This window comes from Eriocheir sinensis, chromosome 35 (assembly GCF_024679095.1).
Source record: "Eriocheir sinensis breed Jianghai 21 chromosome 35, ASM2467909v1, whole genome shotgun sequence".
Taxonomy (NCBI): domain Eukaryota; kingdom Metazoa; phylum Arthropoda; class Malacostraca; order Decapoda; family Varunidae; genus Eriocheir; species Eriocheir sinensis.
Window position 1 is genome coordinate 17779345 of NC_066543.1, and position 18111 is coordinate 17797455.

At 46.7% G+C, this 18111-nt stretch overlaps 1 protein-coding gene across 1 annotated transcript in view; it reads right to left on the reverse strand.

Annotated features, from left to right (window-relative positions):
* Positions 1 to 17888, reverse strand: part of LOC127007529 (transient-receptor-potential-like protein) — an 18375-nt gene extending 487 nt beyond the window's left edge. Inside the window, exons 1-19 of the mRNA XM_050878675.1 lie at positions 17722 to 17888; positions 15478 to 15596; positions 14870 to 14976; positions 14267 to 14507; positions 13255 to 13397; positions 11328 to 11529; positions 10696 to 10869; positions 10169 to 10276; positions 9690 to 9816; positions 9034 to 9186; positions 8653 to 8822; positions 8096 to 8315; positions 7508 to 7631; positions 6565 to 6760; positions 5732 to 5905; positions 5012 to 5237; positions 4045 to 4243; positions 2948 to 3225; positions 1 to 1896 (exon numbers count right to left, since the gene is read on the reverse strand). The exon at positions 1 to 1896 is cut by the window's left edge and continues 487 nt beyond it. Of these exons, the coding sequence (XP_050734632.1) occupies positions 752 to 1896; positions 2948 to 3225; positions 4045 to 4243; positions 5012 to 5237; positions 5732 to 5905; positions 6565 to 6760; positions 7508 to 7631; positions 8096 to 8315; positions 8653 to 8822; positions 9034 to 9186; positions 9690 to 9816; positions 10169 to 10276; positions 10696 to 10869; positions 11328 to 11529; positions 13255 to 13397; positions 14267 to 14507; positions 14870 to 14976; positions 15478 to 15573 (4083 nt within the window). The 5' untranslated portion in view covers positions 15574 to 15596; positions 17722 to 17888 and the 3' untranslated portion in view covers positions 1 to 751. The remainder of the gene's footprint in view (positions 1897 to 2947; positions 3226 to 4044; positions 4244 to 5011; positions 5238 to 5731; positions 5906 to 6564; positions 6761 to 7507; positions 7632 to 8095; positions 8316 to 8652; positions 8823 to 9033; positions 9187 to 9689; positions 9817 to 10168; positions 10277 to 10695; positions 10870 to 11327; positions 11530 to 13254; positions 13398 to 14266; positions 14508 to 14869; positions 14977 to 15477; positions 15597 to 17721) is intronic.
* Between the last annotated feature and the right edge of the window lie 223 nt (positions 17889 to 18111).

Sequence of the window (18111 nt, forward strand, 5' to 3'; positions counted from 1 at the left end):
GCACTGACAGGTGGTGATGACAAAGAAAGGTGTTCAGGCTTTCTAAGTTGTCAGGGTCAGCGACGTTGCCACCGAAGCCTCCACATCACCAGGTCGCCCCCTCCCCTTCCCCCCGCCGGGCTTCTCTTGAGGGGCGGGGGGGAGGAAGGGAGGGAGCACAATCAGCTGCTCCTCAGGTTTCGGTGAAATACTTGCTGGCCCCTGCAGGTCACCTAAGTATGCTGGCTGCACCGCCCCAAGTGCTGCATCTTGGCGAACGTTATGTGGTGCGATGAGCATGGGGATGTTTGCCTCATGGTGGTGGTGGTGGTGATGGTGATGTATCAAGTGCTGGGGCGTCTGTATGTTGGGATTAACGAGTTTCTCCCGAGAGAAAATTACCAGAATATTATTTCCGCGAGGATTGAATTTAACTGTAAAACCTTACTTAGATGAAATCTAAATATGCATGAATGTGTTTTGTCTTGATATAAATAATATTTATATGTAATATCTATTCGCATGTCTAAAACTAATATGTGAGTTTTGTTTTTATTTGGCTTTTATTAGTCATATGAGGAAAACCCTAAATCCATCTCGGGGTGTTCCCGAGGCCCCTTCAGTCCTCCTCCGGGCGTCTGTTTATTACGCTGATTTTTCAGTCCCCCCATCCGTCCCTTTGGTCATCATTAGACATAATATGAGTCCCTCTTTGACAAAACATATGCGTTTCTAAACTACTACATAAAGTATAATTTCCTATAATGTCCGCCTACAGCCATCCGCCCTTCTTTTGCTCTGTGCCAATAAGGGGCTCATCGGCCTTGTTGGAGGTGTTACTCTGGAATGTGGCAGCCGGAGGAGTGGAGGGCTTCTGTTCCTTCGGCTTGTCTGCGGGAGTCTTGGGAGCTGGCATTTTGTCCTTATGTTCGGCAGGTTTTTTGGGTTCCACAGGTTTATCAGCAAGCTTCTTGGGTTCTGCAGACTTTTCCTTTGCCTCTACAGGAGTGTCCTTGGGTACCGTTGGCTTCTGTTCAGCAGTTTTTCCCATCGATTCCTCTAGCTTGTCCTTAGGCTCCGTAGGCTTGGCAAGGGGCTTGTGAACGCTGGCCTTCTGGACGATGATGTCGTGAGTCGGGGAAGAGGGGATAGGCACGTCTGTGGGCTTAGGGGTGGAAGGAATGACGGTGATGGCTGGAGGCGCCTTTGGGGCGTTGTTGTCCTGGGCGGGACGAGTTGGTCGCCTCACGAAGTCCATGTTTTCCAAATCAGCTGTTCCCTTGAATGTCTGCTGTGGTATTTGCTCCTGCTGCTTCACTTGCTGGAGGCGACCTGGAGCCTGGCGGCGTTCAGGTTCCTGAGCTCGCCTTTGGGGAACTGGGGCGACGGGGGGAGGCGTCTGATTGATGTTGAAACCATTGGTGGCCAGGGTGCTCTTTAATGGGGCTGGGAGCGGCTTGTCCTGAGGTTTTTCTTGTTTGTTAATAGGCATGAAGCCGCTGGACTTGATTTGACTGGGTTTCAGAATGCCTCCTTCCATTTGCTGGGCGGGGACCGTCGTTTGCTGGACGGGGACCGTGGGTCGGGGCACGGGCTTCTGCTCCGTCTTGAGGCTCCTGTCGATCGGTGGCGGCTCTTTCTTCTGCACTTTCGCGTCATCCTTAACTACCTTCGGGGCTGCAGGTGTCGCAGTTTTCTTGGTTTCGGTCTCCGTCGTAACAGTGGCGAATGGTTTCTTCTCCGACTTACCTTCGTCTCCCGGCTTCTTGGATGTTAGTTTCTTGATGGACTCCTTGGAGAACAGGTTGACGGGGACATCCAAACTAACATTGGTGCCATCGTCCTCACCCTCCCGCTTGAGAGTGGTGGAAGAGCGGCGTCCAGGCACCGTCAGCATGTTGGGGTCCTTGGCTTGGCCTGCAGCACAACCACAACTCGTCTTAGAAGTCTTACCTACGTGCCCAGGCTCAGTAATACGCATTCAACCAAACTAAACTGAGGCAATATGAAAGGGCTTTATGATGTAACTTATATATCAGCAAACACACACACACACACACACACACACACACACACACACACACACACACACACACACACACACACACACACACACACACACACACACACACACACACACACACACACACACACACACACTATAAATAGGTAAATACCAATAGGTAAAGGCCCGCTTCACACGAGTGATTTTTTCCCGCGTGGTTTTCCCGCGCGGTTTAGAAATCGATGAAGTTCAATGAGTCCCTTCACACGCCGGCCGCGCGGCTTAATTCCCGCGTGGCAATGATTTACCGGCTGTGTGCACTGCCAACCCGCGCGGCGCCAGGCGGTTTAGAATACTCTAAAAGTCTATGGAGCCCTTCAGACGGAAAGATTTTCCTCGAGTGGCAGTCATGGTTAACCTGTGGCAGAGGTTCATTTTGCTCACAAGTTCTTCAAAATTAATGTAGGATATGACCTTACACGCCACACATCTCTCTATCTCGTTCTCTGCAGGACTTGCTATGTATGTTCCTTCCTTAGATGTTTTCTCATCCAATCCAGGTATTCTCTCTTTGTCGTCCGGATATGACATGCGAACATAATGAAAAAACTTTGCTCAGTCGGCTTTCAGGTCAGAATATAATATGTAGAATGCTCCTTGAAGGAGCCTAGAGCTGTTTATTGGGTGGGTCTACCATTTACGGAGTCTCTTCTATTTTAACATCCTGTTCATTATATACACATAGATCACTCTCTTCTTTTCGTCCTCCATCTTGAGCCAACACTGACAAACTGACAAATATTCTGTGCACTGCTGCAGACGAACCGCGCGGGAAAAAAACGCTCCTATGAAGACATACCTCAAGACACCCACCCGCGCGGCCATGCTACCGCACGGGAATGAAACCGCTCGTGTGAAGCGGGTCAAATACACACACACACACACACACACACACACACGTACCATCCTTGGCCTTGCTTTCCTTGGCGGCCTTGGCAGTCTTGGGGTCCCAGCCGTGGGGGGGCATCGGGCTCTCGGCGGGGGAGTGATTGGGGCTGAGATCGAGGTTCTTGATGGCGTCCAGCAGGTGGGGGCCGGTGTAGAGGTCGGGGAAGGGCGAGCATCCCCGGGAGGAGCCGGGGGAGCCGTCGGGTGTTCCCTCCTCCATTCTGCGTCGCGCCTTCTCCATGGCCACCTTGAGGCTCTCGCGTCCCTTGTCGTCGCCGAATCCGATCTGTGACCTAAACACCAAACACAGGTTACAGATCATCTTATCTTCAAGGCAGGTCAAATAGGAATGTCGGGTTTGGTTATTATGAATGCGATATGAAACTGTACTTAAACCTAAACCTAAACACCCGACACAGAACACAGGTCATCCTCTAGACAAGTCAAATGAGTGTAAATAACTAAATCTACTGGTCGGGTTAGGCCATAAAGAGCTTGATATGAAACTGTGCCTAAACAGCTGACACAGATTACAGGTTATCTTCAGGGCAGGTCAAATGAGGGTGTAAATATAATTCAGTTCACAGGTCGGGTCATGTTATCAGCGATATGGATGAAAACAAACGAAAATATTTATGTAAGACAAAGTTAAAAATTGAAAGGCATAGAAAGCTAAGTTGAGATCGAGTATTTCGGCTTATTAAATACAAAAAGCTAGCATGATTATGGTTGATGAAAGATAACTATACAGAAGTACAACAGGCAAACTTAAGTGGCTATGGTCCATATTCTTAATCATATCGGGCTTCCATTACGACTGATACCAAGACCACACAGAAGATTAACCGGCTTTTCTTTGGTGCTTTTCTCGCTCAAGGCGCAGAAGTCGGCTAAAACTATCACCAGTATCACAAACCAATCCATTAAAATCCAAGAAACTTCGACGAAAAACTTTTCCAACTGATGTACTGAGGAGCCTATATATGTTTAAGAATACGGTCTTATATCTAGCATGTTCGTAAGAAGGGTGGAAGGTATAAGATTAACCGCCGCCTCCCCCCCACCACCACCACCACACACACACACACACACACACACACACACACACTTACATGCCCCCGTTGGATCTCTTCTCATCGGCAAGAGACATTGCCAGGCGGGCCATACGACGGAACTTGTCCCCGGCAGATTCCTCCTGAGGCACTGGGGCGTCTTCTTCGGTGATGCTGTCCTCGTTACCCATGGCAGGAGACACGTGGAAGTCCCGCATCAGGCGCCTCTCCCACACCCTCATCTTGCGACCCAGGGCGGCTGTTGGAATGGAGGAAGGAAGGGGAGGCGAGGAGGAGGAGGAGGAGAAGAAAGGGAAGATAAAGAAGGAAGAGGAGATGAAAGAGGAGAAGGACAGGAACGAAGATGAGGAAGACAAGGATAAAGATAACAAGGGAGAGGAAGTAAAGAGGGTCAAGGAGGCGAAAGAGGAGAACGGGGAAGAAGAAGAGGGAAGAAGACAAGAAAGGGACGGGTGAAGAAAGGGGAGGAGGGCGAGGAGAAGGAGAAAGGGAAAGTAAAGGACGAAGAGGTGAAAGACAAGGGCGACGATGAGGAGGACAAGAAGAACAAGTTAGATAAGGATGAAGAGAAAGAGGGAAGGGGCGGATGGAGGAAAGGGAGGAGGACGAGAAGGATGGAGAGGTGAGGAAGGACGACGACGAGGACAAGAAGAACAAAAAAGACAAGAAGGAGGAGAGGAAAGATGATGAGGACGGATGAAGGAAGGCGAGGAAGACGAAGAGGAGGAAGGGGAAGTGATGAAGGAAGGGGAGGAGGACGAGGAGAAGGAAGGAGAGGTGAGGAAGGACGAGGAGGTGAAAGAGGAGAAGAACGACAACGAGGACAAGAGGAACAAAAAAACAGAAGGAGGAGAGGAAAGATGATGAGGACGGATGAAGGAAGGCGAGGAAGACGAAGAGGAGGAAGGGGAAGTGAAAAAAAAAGACGTAAATGAGTAAAACTTGGACCAGTACTGTCATCATCATCATCATTATCATCACCAATATAGTGTTACGTCTAGCTTACCTCGGCTCTTCTTGGCGCACATAGACACGTCCATTCCGTTCTGTCCGAAGAGATCAATAAGCTCGAACCTGAGGGAGGAGATGTCACCCTTGACCTCGCTGATGTCGTCCTCGTTAACGGGCCTCTCCTCATTGCGGCGCTGCAGGGCACACACGTAGCGCCAAATGAGGGCTCGCATGACGGACAGGTAGCGGTAGTCCCGGGCCTTCCTGCGGCGGTTCTGGGTCTGTTGGGGAAGGGCGTGGACGAATGGGCAAGGGTTAGAGTTCCGTCGCATAGGACATCGATTAGGTCAGCGAGTAGCGGGCTTTTTTTTTTTATTATTGTTTCCTTTTTTTGTGTGCCCTTGAGCTGTCTCCTTCGTTGTAAAAAAAAAAGTGCTGATCGTCTTAGTGATGTTCAAAAAGATTCTTCACTATATAGTTTTTTTTTTTTCGTGTGTTCTGACTAGTCTATTGCTGGCCATGATTATACATTTTTGCTTGCCGTAGTATTAGTAGCAGTAGCAGTAGTAGTAGTAGTAGTAGTAGTGGTAGTAGTAGTAGTAGTAGTAGTAGTAGAAGAAGAAGAAGAACATGAACAAGAACAAGAAAGAACAAGAACAAGAAGAACGAGAACAGGAACAAAACTGGTAAGAACAAGAAGAACACGAAGAACACGAAGAGCAAGAACAACAAGAAAAACTACAATGTAAGACTCGTACAGCACTCAGACACCCACCCTCGAAGACATCCTCCTGACCAGCTCGTGTTTCTTGCTCTTCTTGCCGAACAGCCTCATGAAGCTCTTGACGTTGGGGAACATGTTGAAGGGCGGCGGCAGCGTGTTGCCCTCCTCGAAGTAGGACATCCATAGCTTCGTGCGGGCAAACTTCCACTCAGTGTCGGCGTGTTCCTGTGGGGGGAGAAAGGGGTGTGTAGAGGGGGTATGGAGTGATAGTTATTAATTCCTTTCTCTTTTGTTTTCTCTCTTTCTTTTTATCCTTCTTTCTCTCATTTGAATTTCGTAGTGTAGTAGCAGTAGTATCCATGAAGTGATAGTTATTAATTCCTTTCTCTTTTCTTTTCTTTCTTTCTTTTTATCCTTCTTTCTCTCATTTGAATTTCGTCTGGATCCTTCTTGTCTTCCCCTATCTTTGTTTCTCTTCTTTACTGTGAGCTTCTATATAAGTCTTATGCTACTTAACCACTTTCGTTAACTACTCCACTTCCCCACTCTCCTTGTTTCTATTCCCATTTACCTTCTCTTTCCTTCTTTCCCCCTTCTCTTTTTCTATATTCCCATCTCCTCTCCTTCTCTTTCTTTCCTTCCTCCTCCTCCTCTCTTTGTACCCCTTCCTCATTCATCGTCTCTCATCCCTCTTCAAATCTCAACCCTCCGCTTTATACTTCCATCTCTGCTCTTATTATTTTCTAATGTCCATCTCCCACTCCTCCTCCTCCTCCTCCTCCTCCTCCTCCTTCTCCTCCTGCTCCCCTTCAACTTCCGTTTTATCATCAGTTTTATACTTCCATCTCCTCCTCCCGGCCTCCTCCCGCCGCCATCGCACTCACCACAATGAAGGAGTAGGAGCTGGACATCATAGCGATCAGGAGGTTCAGAAGGACGATAATGTTGATCACCGAGTAGGCGCCGAACATTAGCATGGACCAGAACCTCGTGTACTCGCGGATGCCAGTCAGTTCGAAGTCATCCAGGCCCACCATGCCGAAGCCAGCCCAGAAGAGTGACTGGGAGGCCTCGAACAAGCTGCACGAGGAGAGAAAGAGGAAGATGAAGGAGTATGGGAGTGTATTGAATGGTAAGACATAAAGGTATAAACAAATGAAGAAATAAGGACTGCATGAGAGGCTTTGATCAAGCTGTATGAGAAAAGAAAGAGAATGACAAAGGTGTTGGGAGGCATAAGTGTACAAAAACGAAATATCAAATTGCATGAATAGGTGTAGATATGAAAGTAGATTTGGGATGTTAGGGGGGGGGGGGGGGGGAGAGAGAGAGAGAGAGAGAGAGAGAGAGAGATAGAGAGAGAGAGAGAGAGAGAGAGAGAGAGAGAGAGAGAGAGAGAGAGAGAGAGAGAGAGAGAGAGAGAGAGAGAGAGAGAGAGAGAGAGAGAGAGAGAGAGAGAGAGAGAGAGAGAGAGAGAGAGAGAGAGAGAGAGAGAGAGAGAGAGAGATGCCGTGTGTAACTATAAAAGAAGAGAGGAACAAAGAAAGGTATTGAAGGTATAAAGTATATGGACTCTGAGACCTTGATCGAGCTTCGCGGTAAGATAAAAGAGAAGGACGGAGGAAGGTGTGGATCATACCTATAAGGGTGACATGTTCAGGTAGGTACTAAAGTAGGAAATGGAGCAATTTGTGGTCGAATTGGTTACTTCAGATAACTTTGCTTCTCTTTCTAATGAGGTTGGATGTTTATATTGATAGATTTCTTCATTTCGTCATTCAATCCCTTCAGAGGGTAACATATGAGCTTTGCCTCGTCGGAACTTACTTGTAGAATCGTCTCCACCGCATGCAGGCGTCGCCTTGCTTGGTCCAGTCTGGGAGGCCGCCAGGAAGAGAATAGCACTTCTCCCTCTCCAGGTCGTTGTAGTACCACAGCAGCTGCGTCAGACCTGCGTCGCGGAGGACACCCACGAGTGTTAATTGGTTGACGGAGGCACGAAGAGGGAGAATAATGAATGAAACAGACGAATAAAGCACACACATACACAGGCAAGAAAGGAGAAAAGGCCGAGACAGTTACAGAACACAAACACATGAACAGTCTGGCTAGGAATGACTCGAAAAAACACGACAATTATGTAAGTTCTGCGCTCCTCCCATCCTCACGCACACTCAGCGATAAACGAGGAAGGGAAGCAAAAAGGAAGATAGAGCCGAAAAACACCCATATAAACACTCGAAGGAAGACGAAAGAGACTATTATAGAACACCCATATGAACACACTAACAATGATTAACGGCAAAACACTAACCACTTTCACACTCAGCGACATAATGAGGGAGAAAGGAAGAAGAAGGACCCAAAGAACACCCACAAGAACACTAGGAACGCGATGAAGGGCACAACACTAACCGCAAGCGAAGGCGAAGAGCACGAGGGTGTAGATGAAGAAGAACTTGACGATATCGATGACCATGCGTCCGAGGGAGATCTGGAGAGGTCCGAGGTAGGGGTTGATGCTGAAGATGTGCACCAGCTTGAGGGCGGAGAGGATGTTGGCAGCGGCGAAGAGACCCTCTGAGATGAGCTGAGGATCGAAGGTGTCCCACTCCTCGCGCGGGATGAAGGCGGTCTGTTGGAAGGGAGAAAAAAACATCTCCGTTGCTGGAATCCCATTCGCCCTTGCCTGAGTTATGTATATTCATGTATGTCTGTTCAGTTTACTTATTATTCTCTCCCATAGATTTATGACATAATTATACTACCCATGGCCTTCTACGTACATTGTAGAGAGGGAACAGGTAAATTACGGATTGTTTAAGGAAAATACATAGGTAGGGGAGGTAAGGATGAGTGTGTGGGTGAAGAACTATAATTAGGACTCTTGATGAGCGGGCCGTGTGAGTAAATGGCGATCAAGTGTGATTTTGGCAAGGTTATACCATTCTAGAAGCCTTGGTTGTACTCACGGAGGGGACGCGGGCGATCTCCCCAGTCTGCTGGATGTAAGCGATGACGCGCAGGATCATGGTCAACGCGTAGAGGGAGTCCCGCATGATGTCCAGCAGGTTCCACATGTTTCTGATGTACTTTCTGAAGCCCTCCGATCGAATCTCCTTAATCTCTTCCCAAAGGAATCCTACAAACATAGGGTGGGAGGTGAAGTTAACACATTCATACACACACACACACACACACACACACAAACAAACAATATCCACTATCCATTCACAAAATCTAATACCCCTTCGCGACCCCCATTACCCCATACCAATGCCCTCATCACCACCCTCGCCCCCTGCTGCTTACCGAACACCCAAACGCCCAACCTTCGTCCCCCCGTTGCTTACCCAAGACCCAGACGCCCACGACAGTCTCGATCAGTGTAGGAAGGTTCCCGCGCTGACGTCGCATCGCTTCCGCTAAGGTCCGTCGCATCGCATCCGTCCCGAAAAGCCAGATGACCAGATTCTCAAACCGTACTGACACCAGGATCAGCATGACTGGCGACGTGAGGGAAGAAAAGGGGAACGTAAGTATTAGGAAAGGAAGGGTTGAAGTTGATGTTGACAGATATACTGCAAGTTGTTATGGTAATGTTGGTAGTGGACCCAAGAGGAACTATTATGATGAAAATCGATAAACGTGGATCATTATTATTCTTATAAGTAGTAGTAATAGTAGTAGTAGCAGCAGAACTAGTAGTAGTAGTAGTAGTAGTAGTAGTTGTAGTAGTATAAGTAGTAGTAGCACACTAGTAGTAGTAGTAGAAGTAGTAGTAGTAGTAGTGGAGGGAAGAAGAAGAAGAAGAAGAAGAAGAAAAAGAAGAAACAAGAACAAATCGAAGAGCAAAAACAAGACAAAGAGGAGAAAGCAAAACATATGATAAAGAATAAAACTACAACTCCTCCAGCAACACCCTCCCCCCCTCCCCCCCTACACTTCCCCCCCCCTCCCCTTTCCCCTCCCCACCATTTACAGAAGAATCTTTCAAACAGTCACTCACGCAGGAAGAACAAGTAGGAGGCAGAGTGGGTGAGGAACTTCATGAAAGGGGTGCGCATGAGGCGACCCGTGGCGCTGTCCGGCAGGATCATATACCACATGCAGTAGAAAGGGAAGAGGACGACCACCTGCAACACAAGCAACACGCGCAGGGGGATCAGTGTTTGCTCAAGGTGTTGTTGGTGTGTTCTTCTCCCTATCTGTCTATCTCTTTTTATCTATCCATCTATCTATCTATCTATTTATCTATATTTATCTATCTATCTGTCTGTACTTCTACCTACTTATCTATCTATCTATTTATCTATATATATGTCCATCCATCTACCTATCTATCTATCTACCTTTTTATTTGTCACGACTTTTTGCAACACACAATACGCAGGGTCAGTGTTTGCTCAAGGTGTTGCTAGTGTTACTACTTTTTATCCATCTGTCCATCTATCTATCTACCTATCTATCTATCAACCACACACGGACCTTGAAGATGGTCAGGCACTTCTCCGTGATGGACTTCCTCCTGAACCCGGGGACGCCCTCGTACCAGAGCGCCGCCAGGAGCTGCTGGATGTTGGGGTGGGCCACGAACTGCAGGGAGAGGGAGAAGAGGAGGCGGGTTACAAATACGAGCAGACAGAGAACAATGACAAAAACAAGAAAATAATAACAGGGACAGAGGAGGCTGGAGATGTTAAGTTAGTGATACTGGAGGCTTATATAGCACAAAGTCGTATCGTATGATCTGAGAACTTTACAATGAAACCTCCTATTTTCTCCTTGCGACGACTTAAACTCTTTCTATAAGCAAATATTAATTTCTACTTCATTTTCAGAGGGTTAGGATTTTTTGTGGTTACTTGATTGTGTCTAATATTAAAACTAAAGAGAGGAAACACTAAGTAGGTAAAGCATACTGATCAAACTACTTCCTCGATTCCGTCTTCTTTACTGTAAAAACAAATGAAGTAGTAGGTAGAGTATTTGAACCAATCACTCCAGGTGCGTACCCTCTTTTGCTTGCAGTCGATGGCCAGCTCCAGACGCTTGAGGCTCATGTGCTCGCCGTCCTCGTAGGGCAACACGCTCTCCGGGTCGTGGTTGAGCATGACGGCCAGCTCGGTGGAGGAGCGGGCGTGGCTGAGGAGCTCCTCCGCGAACTTCATACACTTCATTCTCAGCTCCTGTCGGCGCGAAGGTGGGAGGCGTAAAATGGATGATGGCGAGGGTGGCGGGATTCTCTCTCTCTCTCTCTCTCTCTCTCTCTCTCTCTCTCTCTCTCTCTCTCTCTCTCTCTCTCTCTCTCTCTCTCTCTCTCTCTCTCTCTCTCTCTCTCTCTCTCTCACACACACATCAGTCGGGTTTTTTTTCAGTTACTCCTATGTCTTCTAATTAACTTTCCCTTCTCTCACTCACTCAGTTATTCATCATATTCCCCTCTATTACCTTCTTCCTCACTCACTCACTCACCCATTTCCTCACTTATTCACTCACTTCCACACTAGTTCCCTCTCTCCCTCGCTCACTCACTCACTCACTTTCTCACTCAATCACTCAATCAATCACCACGCACTCCCTCCCTCCAACCCATCACTCACTCACTCACTCACTCACTTAGTCACTCACTCACTCGCTCACTCACCTGGTAGTCGGCGCGGAACTCATGCTCGGTGTAAGCCAGATTCTTGAGCTCGAGGGAGAGTTGGAAGGCGGTGAGGATGGGGTCAGTGGAGGTGAGGGCGATCAGGGACGGGGAGGCCAGGGCACGGTAGGAGTTGATGCGGGAGCGGGAGTGACGAAGGGAGTCCTCAGCGGATGTCTTCAGGCACTCTGGACACCCACACCTGCAGGAGGGACGAGGGAGAAAGTCAGGAGGGTCGGTGTTGAGGGTGGATGGATAGGGAAGGAGAACTGGAGGCTTTGAGGATGATGCTTATGGGAGAAGAATGGGGATGAAAACGAGAAAGAGAAGACGGCAAGCGAGCGACAAGGGACAAAGATGAGATATAAAGAGAATAGTGAATAATATTTGAAGCAGGTAGTGTGCACGAAGATGAGGGCGAGGTGATAATGGCAGGCGAAAAAGAGGCTATGATAATAAATGGTGTTTGAGGAAGATTTGGAGTAAGGTGAAGGAAAAAAAACAATAAAGAAAAAGAGAGAAAGAAAGAAAACAGACCGGAACAAATACGAAGATGAGAAACAGAACTAAGAGAAAGTGAGGCGAAGGAAACAAAAACGGGGATGAGGAAGAAAGAAAATAAAAAGGAAGCTCACTGGAAGAAATAAGAAGAAACGAGAAACTAAAAAAAAATGAGAGGAGGATACAAAAGAAAAAAATGTAGTGATGGCAACAAGAAAAGAATACAACTCAGACCACAATGTGTTACGAGTGGAGTCCCACAGGGGTCGGTGCTGGGTCCGCTGCTTTTTATTATTTACATCAATGACTTGGACACAGGAATTAGTATTGATGTCAGTAAGTTCGCAGATGATACCAAGATCGGTAGAGTAATCCAATCAGACAGGGACGCTAGCGTTCTCCAGGATGAGCTTGACAGACTATATGATTGGGCAGGGAAGTGGCAGATGGAATTCAGTGTCGGGAAGTGTAGCATTCTGAGTGTAGGTAGGAATAACCCCTCACACAATTACTCCTTAAATGATACTCCTCTAAGCAGGTCTGGGTGTGAGAGAGACTTAGAAGTCTTAGTGAGCGCTGACCTCCGTCCTAGGGCTCAATGCATTCAGGCTAAAAATCGGACAAACAGAGTACTTGGTTTCATCTCAAGGAGCGTAAGCAATAGGAGCGCTGAGGTCATCCTAAAACTTTACTTAGCACAAGTTAGACCTCATCTCGATTATGCAGTTCAGTTCTGGTCCCCCTACTATAGAATGGATATCAAGATGTTAGAATCTGTACAGAGGAGGATGATAAAGATGATTCAGGGGGTGAGAAACATGCCTTATGAAGATAAACTGAAGTATTTAAATCTACACTCTCTGGAAAGGCGAAGGTTGCGAGGAGACCTGATCGAAGTCTATAAATGGATGAAGGGCTTTAATAAAGGGGATGTCAATAAGATTTTGGAAATAAAAGAGCCAGGTAGGACACGTAGCAATGGTTTTAAGTTAGACAAATTCAAATTTAGCAAAGACATAGGCAAGAATTGGTTCACCAACAGAGTTGATGAATGGAACAGGCTTGGCAGCCATGCTGTGGGTGCCAATACCATAGATACATTCAAGATGAGGTTAGATAAAGTCATGGATAGTGAGGTAAGGTGGGGTTGAGAGTACAGGAGCTGCCTTGTAAAGGCTAACCGGCCTCTTGCAGACTCCTTACGTTCTTGTGTTCTGTTCTTATGTTCTTATAAAGTCACATGCGTGCAGTTTTTTTCTATACTATCTTGATGTCTGACGGGTGGGCGAGAGAGTGAAGGATATATGTATGTATTTATGTATATATGCGTGTACGTATGAGTGGATGAATGGTTGGATGGACGAGTGAGTGCGTGAGAGTTGAGGATAACAAGTCACCAATTAGATCCTATCACACCCCTCCTCACCTGATGTCGTGGGGCATGGGGATCATGGCGCCGCGGTCCAGCAGAATCTTCAGGATCTCGTAATTGTCCTTGTGGGCGGCCAGGATGAGCGGGGTGATCTCTGGGGTGAAGGCCGAGGTGTTGCGGTCAGCCTTCTCCCACGACTGTTGACGGCGGGGAGCGTCGAGGAGCGGGGAGAGAGCGGGCAGAGGAGATAGGCAGGAGGCGAGACGAGAAGGGAGAGGAGAGGAGAAAAGTGTGAAGAACATTGTTAGTATCGGAAGAGTTGGAAGAGTTAGTAATGGCAGTCTGGTAAGTTACAAGGAGGAGTAATCGTGAGGGGAGAAGTGAGAGAAGAGATTGAGAAGTGTTAGTTAAATCAAACAACCCCCGTAACGGCAGACTAATAAGTGGCAGCAATGAATAATCGTAAAGAGAGAAGTAACAGAAGAGTGAGAAGTGTTAGTAAATAGACTACCGACGTATACTAATCTTACGTATACTCACAAATAAAAAGGAAAAGTTATACTATAGGTCCGTATTCTTAAATATTTCGGTACTGACGCAACTACATTTGATAAGGCTTCCATAGAGGTTGTGAGTATTTCAATGGGTAGTTATACCAGCCCAATAATAGTCTGACAAGGCTTCTGCACCATGAATGTGAAAGTATTCGTGAGAACCCGACTAATCTCCTTTGTGGACTTTGGAAATAACTGTTGCGAGAGCCGAAGGCGCCTAAGAATGCTGGACTTAGGTCGATATTTTCAGACGCTGCCGCCTCTCACGTCAACTATTTCCAAGGCCAAAAGAGATCAGTCGAGTTCTATTGATTGGTTGTTGTTTTTTAGGTTCTTGTTACAGAAAAGGGGTCAAACTACCGTTAGGATCATTAAAATACCCCTGGAAATGCCCAAACTCTTACAAAAATCGTGTCAAATGTGTGTGCATGGGCGCCGAAATGTTTAAGAATATGGCCCTTAGTCTCATGGCATAGCGGACGGTGTGCACAGAAAGGCTAATAGGGACTTACATATTTGTCGCCTTCCTTGTGGACGACTTCTTCGTGCTCCAGCAGTACCTCCACGGCCTCAACGAACTCAGCGTCGATGGCATGCAGAAGGGCGTCCCGGGTCTCGACGCCCATCACTACCAGCAGTTCCACCATCTCCAGGTTCTCGTTGGAGATGGACATGTGGAGCGCCCCTCGGCCGAGCGGGTCCACACAGTTCTTGTTCATGTAGTCAGGGTAACGGTGAGACTTCTGCAGCATCCTGGTGGGTCGCGGAAGGCGGGTTGAACGAAGGCGAAGAAGGAAAGTGAAGGCAAAGCAACAAATGAGAATATTATGCCATAGAACAATAAAGATAAAAGACGGAAACGAAGTGATAAAGAATACTGAGATGAAAACCAAGACAGAAAAAAAGTATAAACTTAAAGAAATGGGTACTTCACTTCTCTTCAACCAGAAAGGAAAAGAAATTAGGAAGAATTAGGAAGTTAATGTAAGTAAATTATAAATAATAGCCTTAAAACTTTACTTAGATCCCACAAACACCTTTATAATACGAGTGAGCTGATACTCTATTGTTTTAGCGGTATAAGGTGAGAGGAAGGACAGGCTGTCTCGACTCACTTCCTGGTAGTGTTGATGTCGCCCCTCTCCACCGCTAAGAGATATTTCTTCTCTTCCAGTGTGAGGGGCTTGGGCAGGTCAGGCATCTGAACCGATGAGCGATTACCCTGAAAGAGATAAATAGATAGATTGATAGATAGTTATAGATAGCAAATGAGTAAGATATTTCAGCGTATTATCAATATAAGGTATAAATTCTCTTGTATTCCAATCTAGCAGCGTCACCTACAACTACGATAACCATGAATATTTCCTGTTTTACTCTCATTGTAACTTAGGCGAATATTCTTTATTTGGTGTGTGTGTGTGTGTGTGTGTGTGTGTGTGTGTGTGTGTGTGTGTGTGTGTGTGTGTGTGTGTGTAAGAAAATATGCATAATGAGTGTAGTGATCTTGGTTTACGCTCCCGAATGCAAAGCTCTTTAATTTGTAAGCATGAGACAGAAGTTGATTTTATCTTATATTTTGTGTTCAATAAGTGCTGGATAACGTGTATATGTATTCACAAAGTACATAGCACTACATATTAAAAGAAAAATATGTTTATGGCAACCGTTGACTAAGCTGTCACTGCCCCTCTGCCGCCTCACTCCTCACGCCCAGACTCACCTCCTCCATGTCTAGATCATGTTTCTCGTCGAAGCTCATGCTTGTCTGCATCTTCACCTCCTTCTTCTTTACCGCTTCTTTCTCCTTTTTACTCATTATTCCGGTTGCGGGCAGGTTATCTGTGGAAGGGGTTAAGGATACATTAGAATAGGCGTCCCAGACTTCCACATTTATTGTTACCTGGTCTACCCCACAGGTTCCCCTTCCTCATAGGCCTATTGTTAACGTTATAACTTGTGTATGTATTGTTTTAACTATTAATATTTTGAATTGTTGAAGTGAATCAAAATAGGTGAGGGGGAATCCATTGTGGTATTCGTAGTATACCCCGCGTCTTACCCCTCCCGCCCCTGGGCTCTCCACCCAAGCAATGGTCGCTCCAAAGTCTTCCTCAAAGATGGCACATGACCCAAAGAAAGTGAATAGTATGAGCACAAAATCCTTTACCATAGCTATAAGTAAACATTTGCTCCGCTGACCATATTTTGAATATTTAAGTATTTCGAGGGGAAAAAAATCACAAAGTAAAAATTTACGCAAAACTCTGAGCCTCCCATGACGATAAAGCGACCCTCTTCGGCTTCGTAGCGTGAGAATTCGCGTCAACGAGTATTCTAGTGTTCGCAGCATGTAAAGTTCATTAACAAGTAGAAGTCATATATTAGATACCTCATTCAACTATGTATATATTTGTTTATTTCATTGCTAATTTATTCAAATACGGAGGAAATGAATGTGTCATGTAAATTTGAAAAAGAGAAAAGAAGAAAATCGAGAATGAAAAATCGGAGTGGCACATGAAGTAGAACTGCCGAGAGACTTCATAAAACGCGGCGACGTCAAAGACTGTTGTAAGGAGTGGCCAAACAAAATGCCAGAGAGAAGCATCACCGTGACTCCGTATTGCATGTGTCGAGTGTCCAGTGTCCGGGGATTGGCGAGGGCTGCCCGAGGTGTTCTGTTGCCGTAATGTGTCCGTTTTGGGTTCTCAAGGTCCGGGAAGCAGCTCAAATAATGCACAAAGGCACACACAACCAAGTCACACCTTCATCGGATCAACCCAAAGCTTTGTTGTCTGTGACGCTTTCGAGAATCTCGTTAGCGTGAAGCCCCGTGCTGACCTCTCTTCCCTGCTCCCCCCCCCCCTCTCTACATGCTTCCTCTCCCCTTGTCCCTCCCCCTCTACCCACCACCGATGCTTCCCCATTCCCTTGTCCCTCCTCATTCTCTTTTGTCCCTCCCTCTCCCTTCTCCCCCTCTTTCTTCACCTCCCCTTCTTCCCTTGTCCCTCCCCACTCTGCCCCCCAATGCGATGATCCCTCTTCACTTGTCCCTCCTCCTATTCTCCTGTCCCTCCCTCATGCCTCCCTCTCCCTCCACTCCCCCATCTCTTCATCCTTCCCTTCCACTCTCCTCCGTTCATGGTTTCCCTTTCCCTTGTCCCTCCTCATCTTCTCCTCCCCGAAATGCCTCCCTTTCCCTCCATCCCACCTCCCTTCATGCCTCTCCCTTCACTTCCCCTCCTCCATGTTTCCCTCTATCACAACTTCCTCTTTCTCACCTTCCTCATTCTCTCCTCCAATTTCTATTGTCTCAGAATTATCTTAAATACTCTATCACGTGTGTGTGTGTGTGTGTGTGTGTGTGTGTGTGTGTGCGTGTGCGTGTGTCAACACTCGCATGTTATCCCCTTGTACTCTCGTAACACATGACATTCTAAAACGCCTCAACTCACCATAAAAATAACGCCCATTATCATACATACGTATGATAACAGAAAAAAAAAATCAACATTTTGAAGAGGCTAGTTGCAAGGATACAATATTTCCGAGGAGGAAGTTAAACAGAGATAAATTTCATTGGCTATCACCGCCAATGAACACGATGCATCGCCGCAGTAGAAGCCGCGCGGCACCTTATATATATATATATATATATATATATATATATATATATATATATATATATATATATATATATATATATATATATATATATATATATATATATATATATATATATATATATATATATATATATATATATATATATATATATATATATATATATATAGAGAGAGAGAGAGAGAGAGAGAGAGAGAGACACAACGCACCACCACTGCACCAACCCATAGGCTCGGTGTGTGCGTGCGTTCACAAGTTCTTCAAATAGGAGTTCTTCACCAGATGGATTTTGTTAGTGATTCATATGGAAACGAGACAAAGCCTAGAGACCGCCACTCACCAGCACTGCAGGCAGTCAGAGGTGGCGAGACGTCGATCCAAATCCATAAACCAGAAGGCCTGCTGGACTGGAAGGTGCCTGGGTGCAACCAACCAAAGTAATAGGCCGGATTCACTGGGCACTGCACAGACAGACTAGCGTCCCTGCTCGTCTTCTCCTTGGGTTTTATACTGACTTTCTGGGGCTTCTCTCATGTACATATTTCCTGCTCCTGGAAGCCACAGTCGCCAAGAGGCTGCCTCGCGTGACCCCAGCCGCAGCCATAAACGGCAGGCTCGAAGCGCGCCCTTCCCCGCCACGCGAGTTTGCTGAGTCTGTTGATGATCGCTGCCGGGCCCGAGCCTCGAACACCCTCGGTACACAAAGGCCGTAGGCCGCAACATGAAGGCT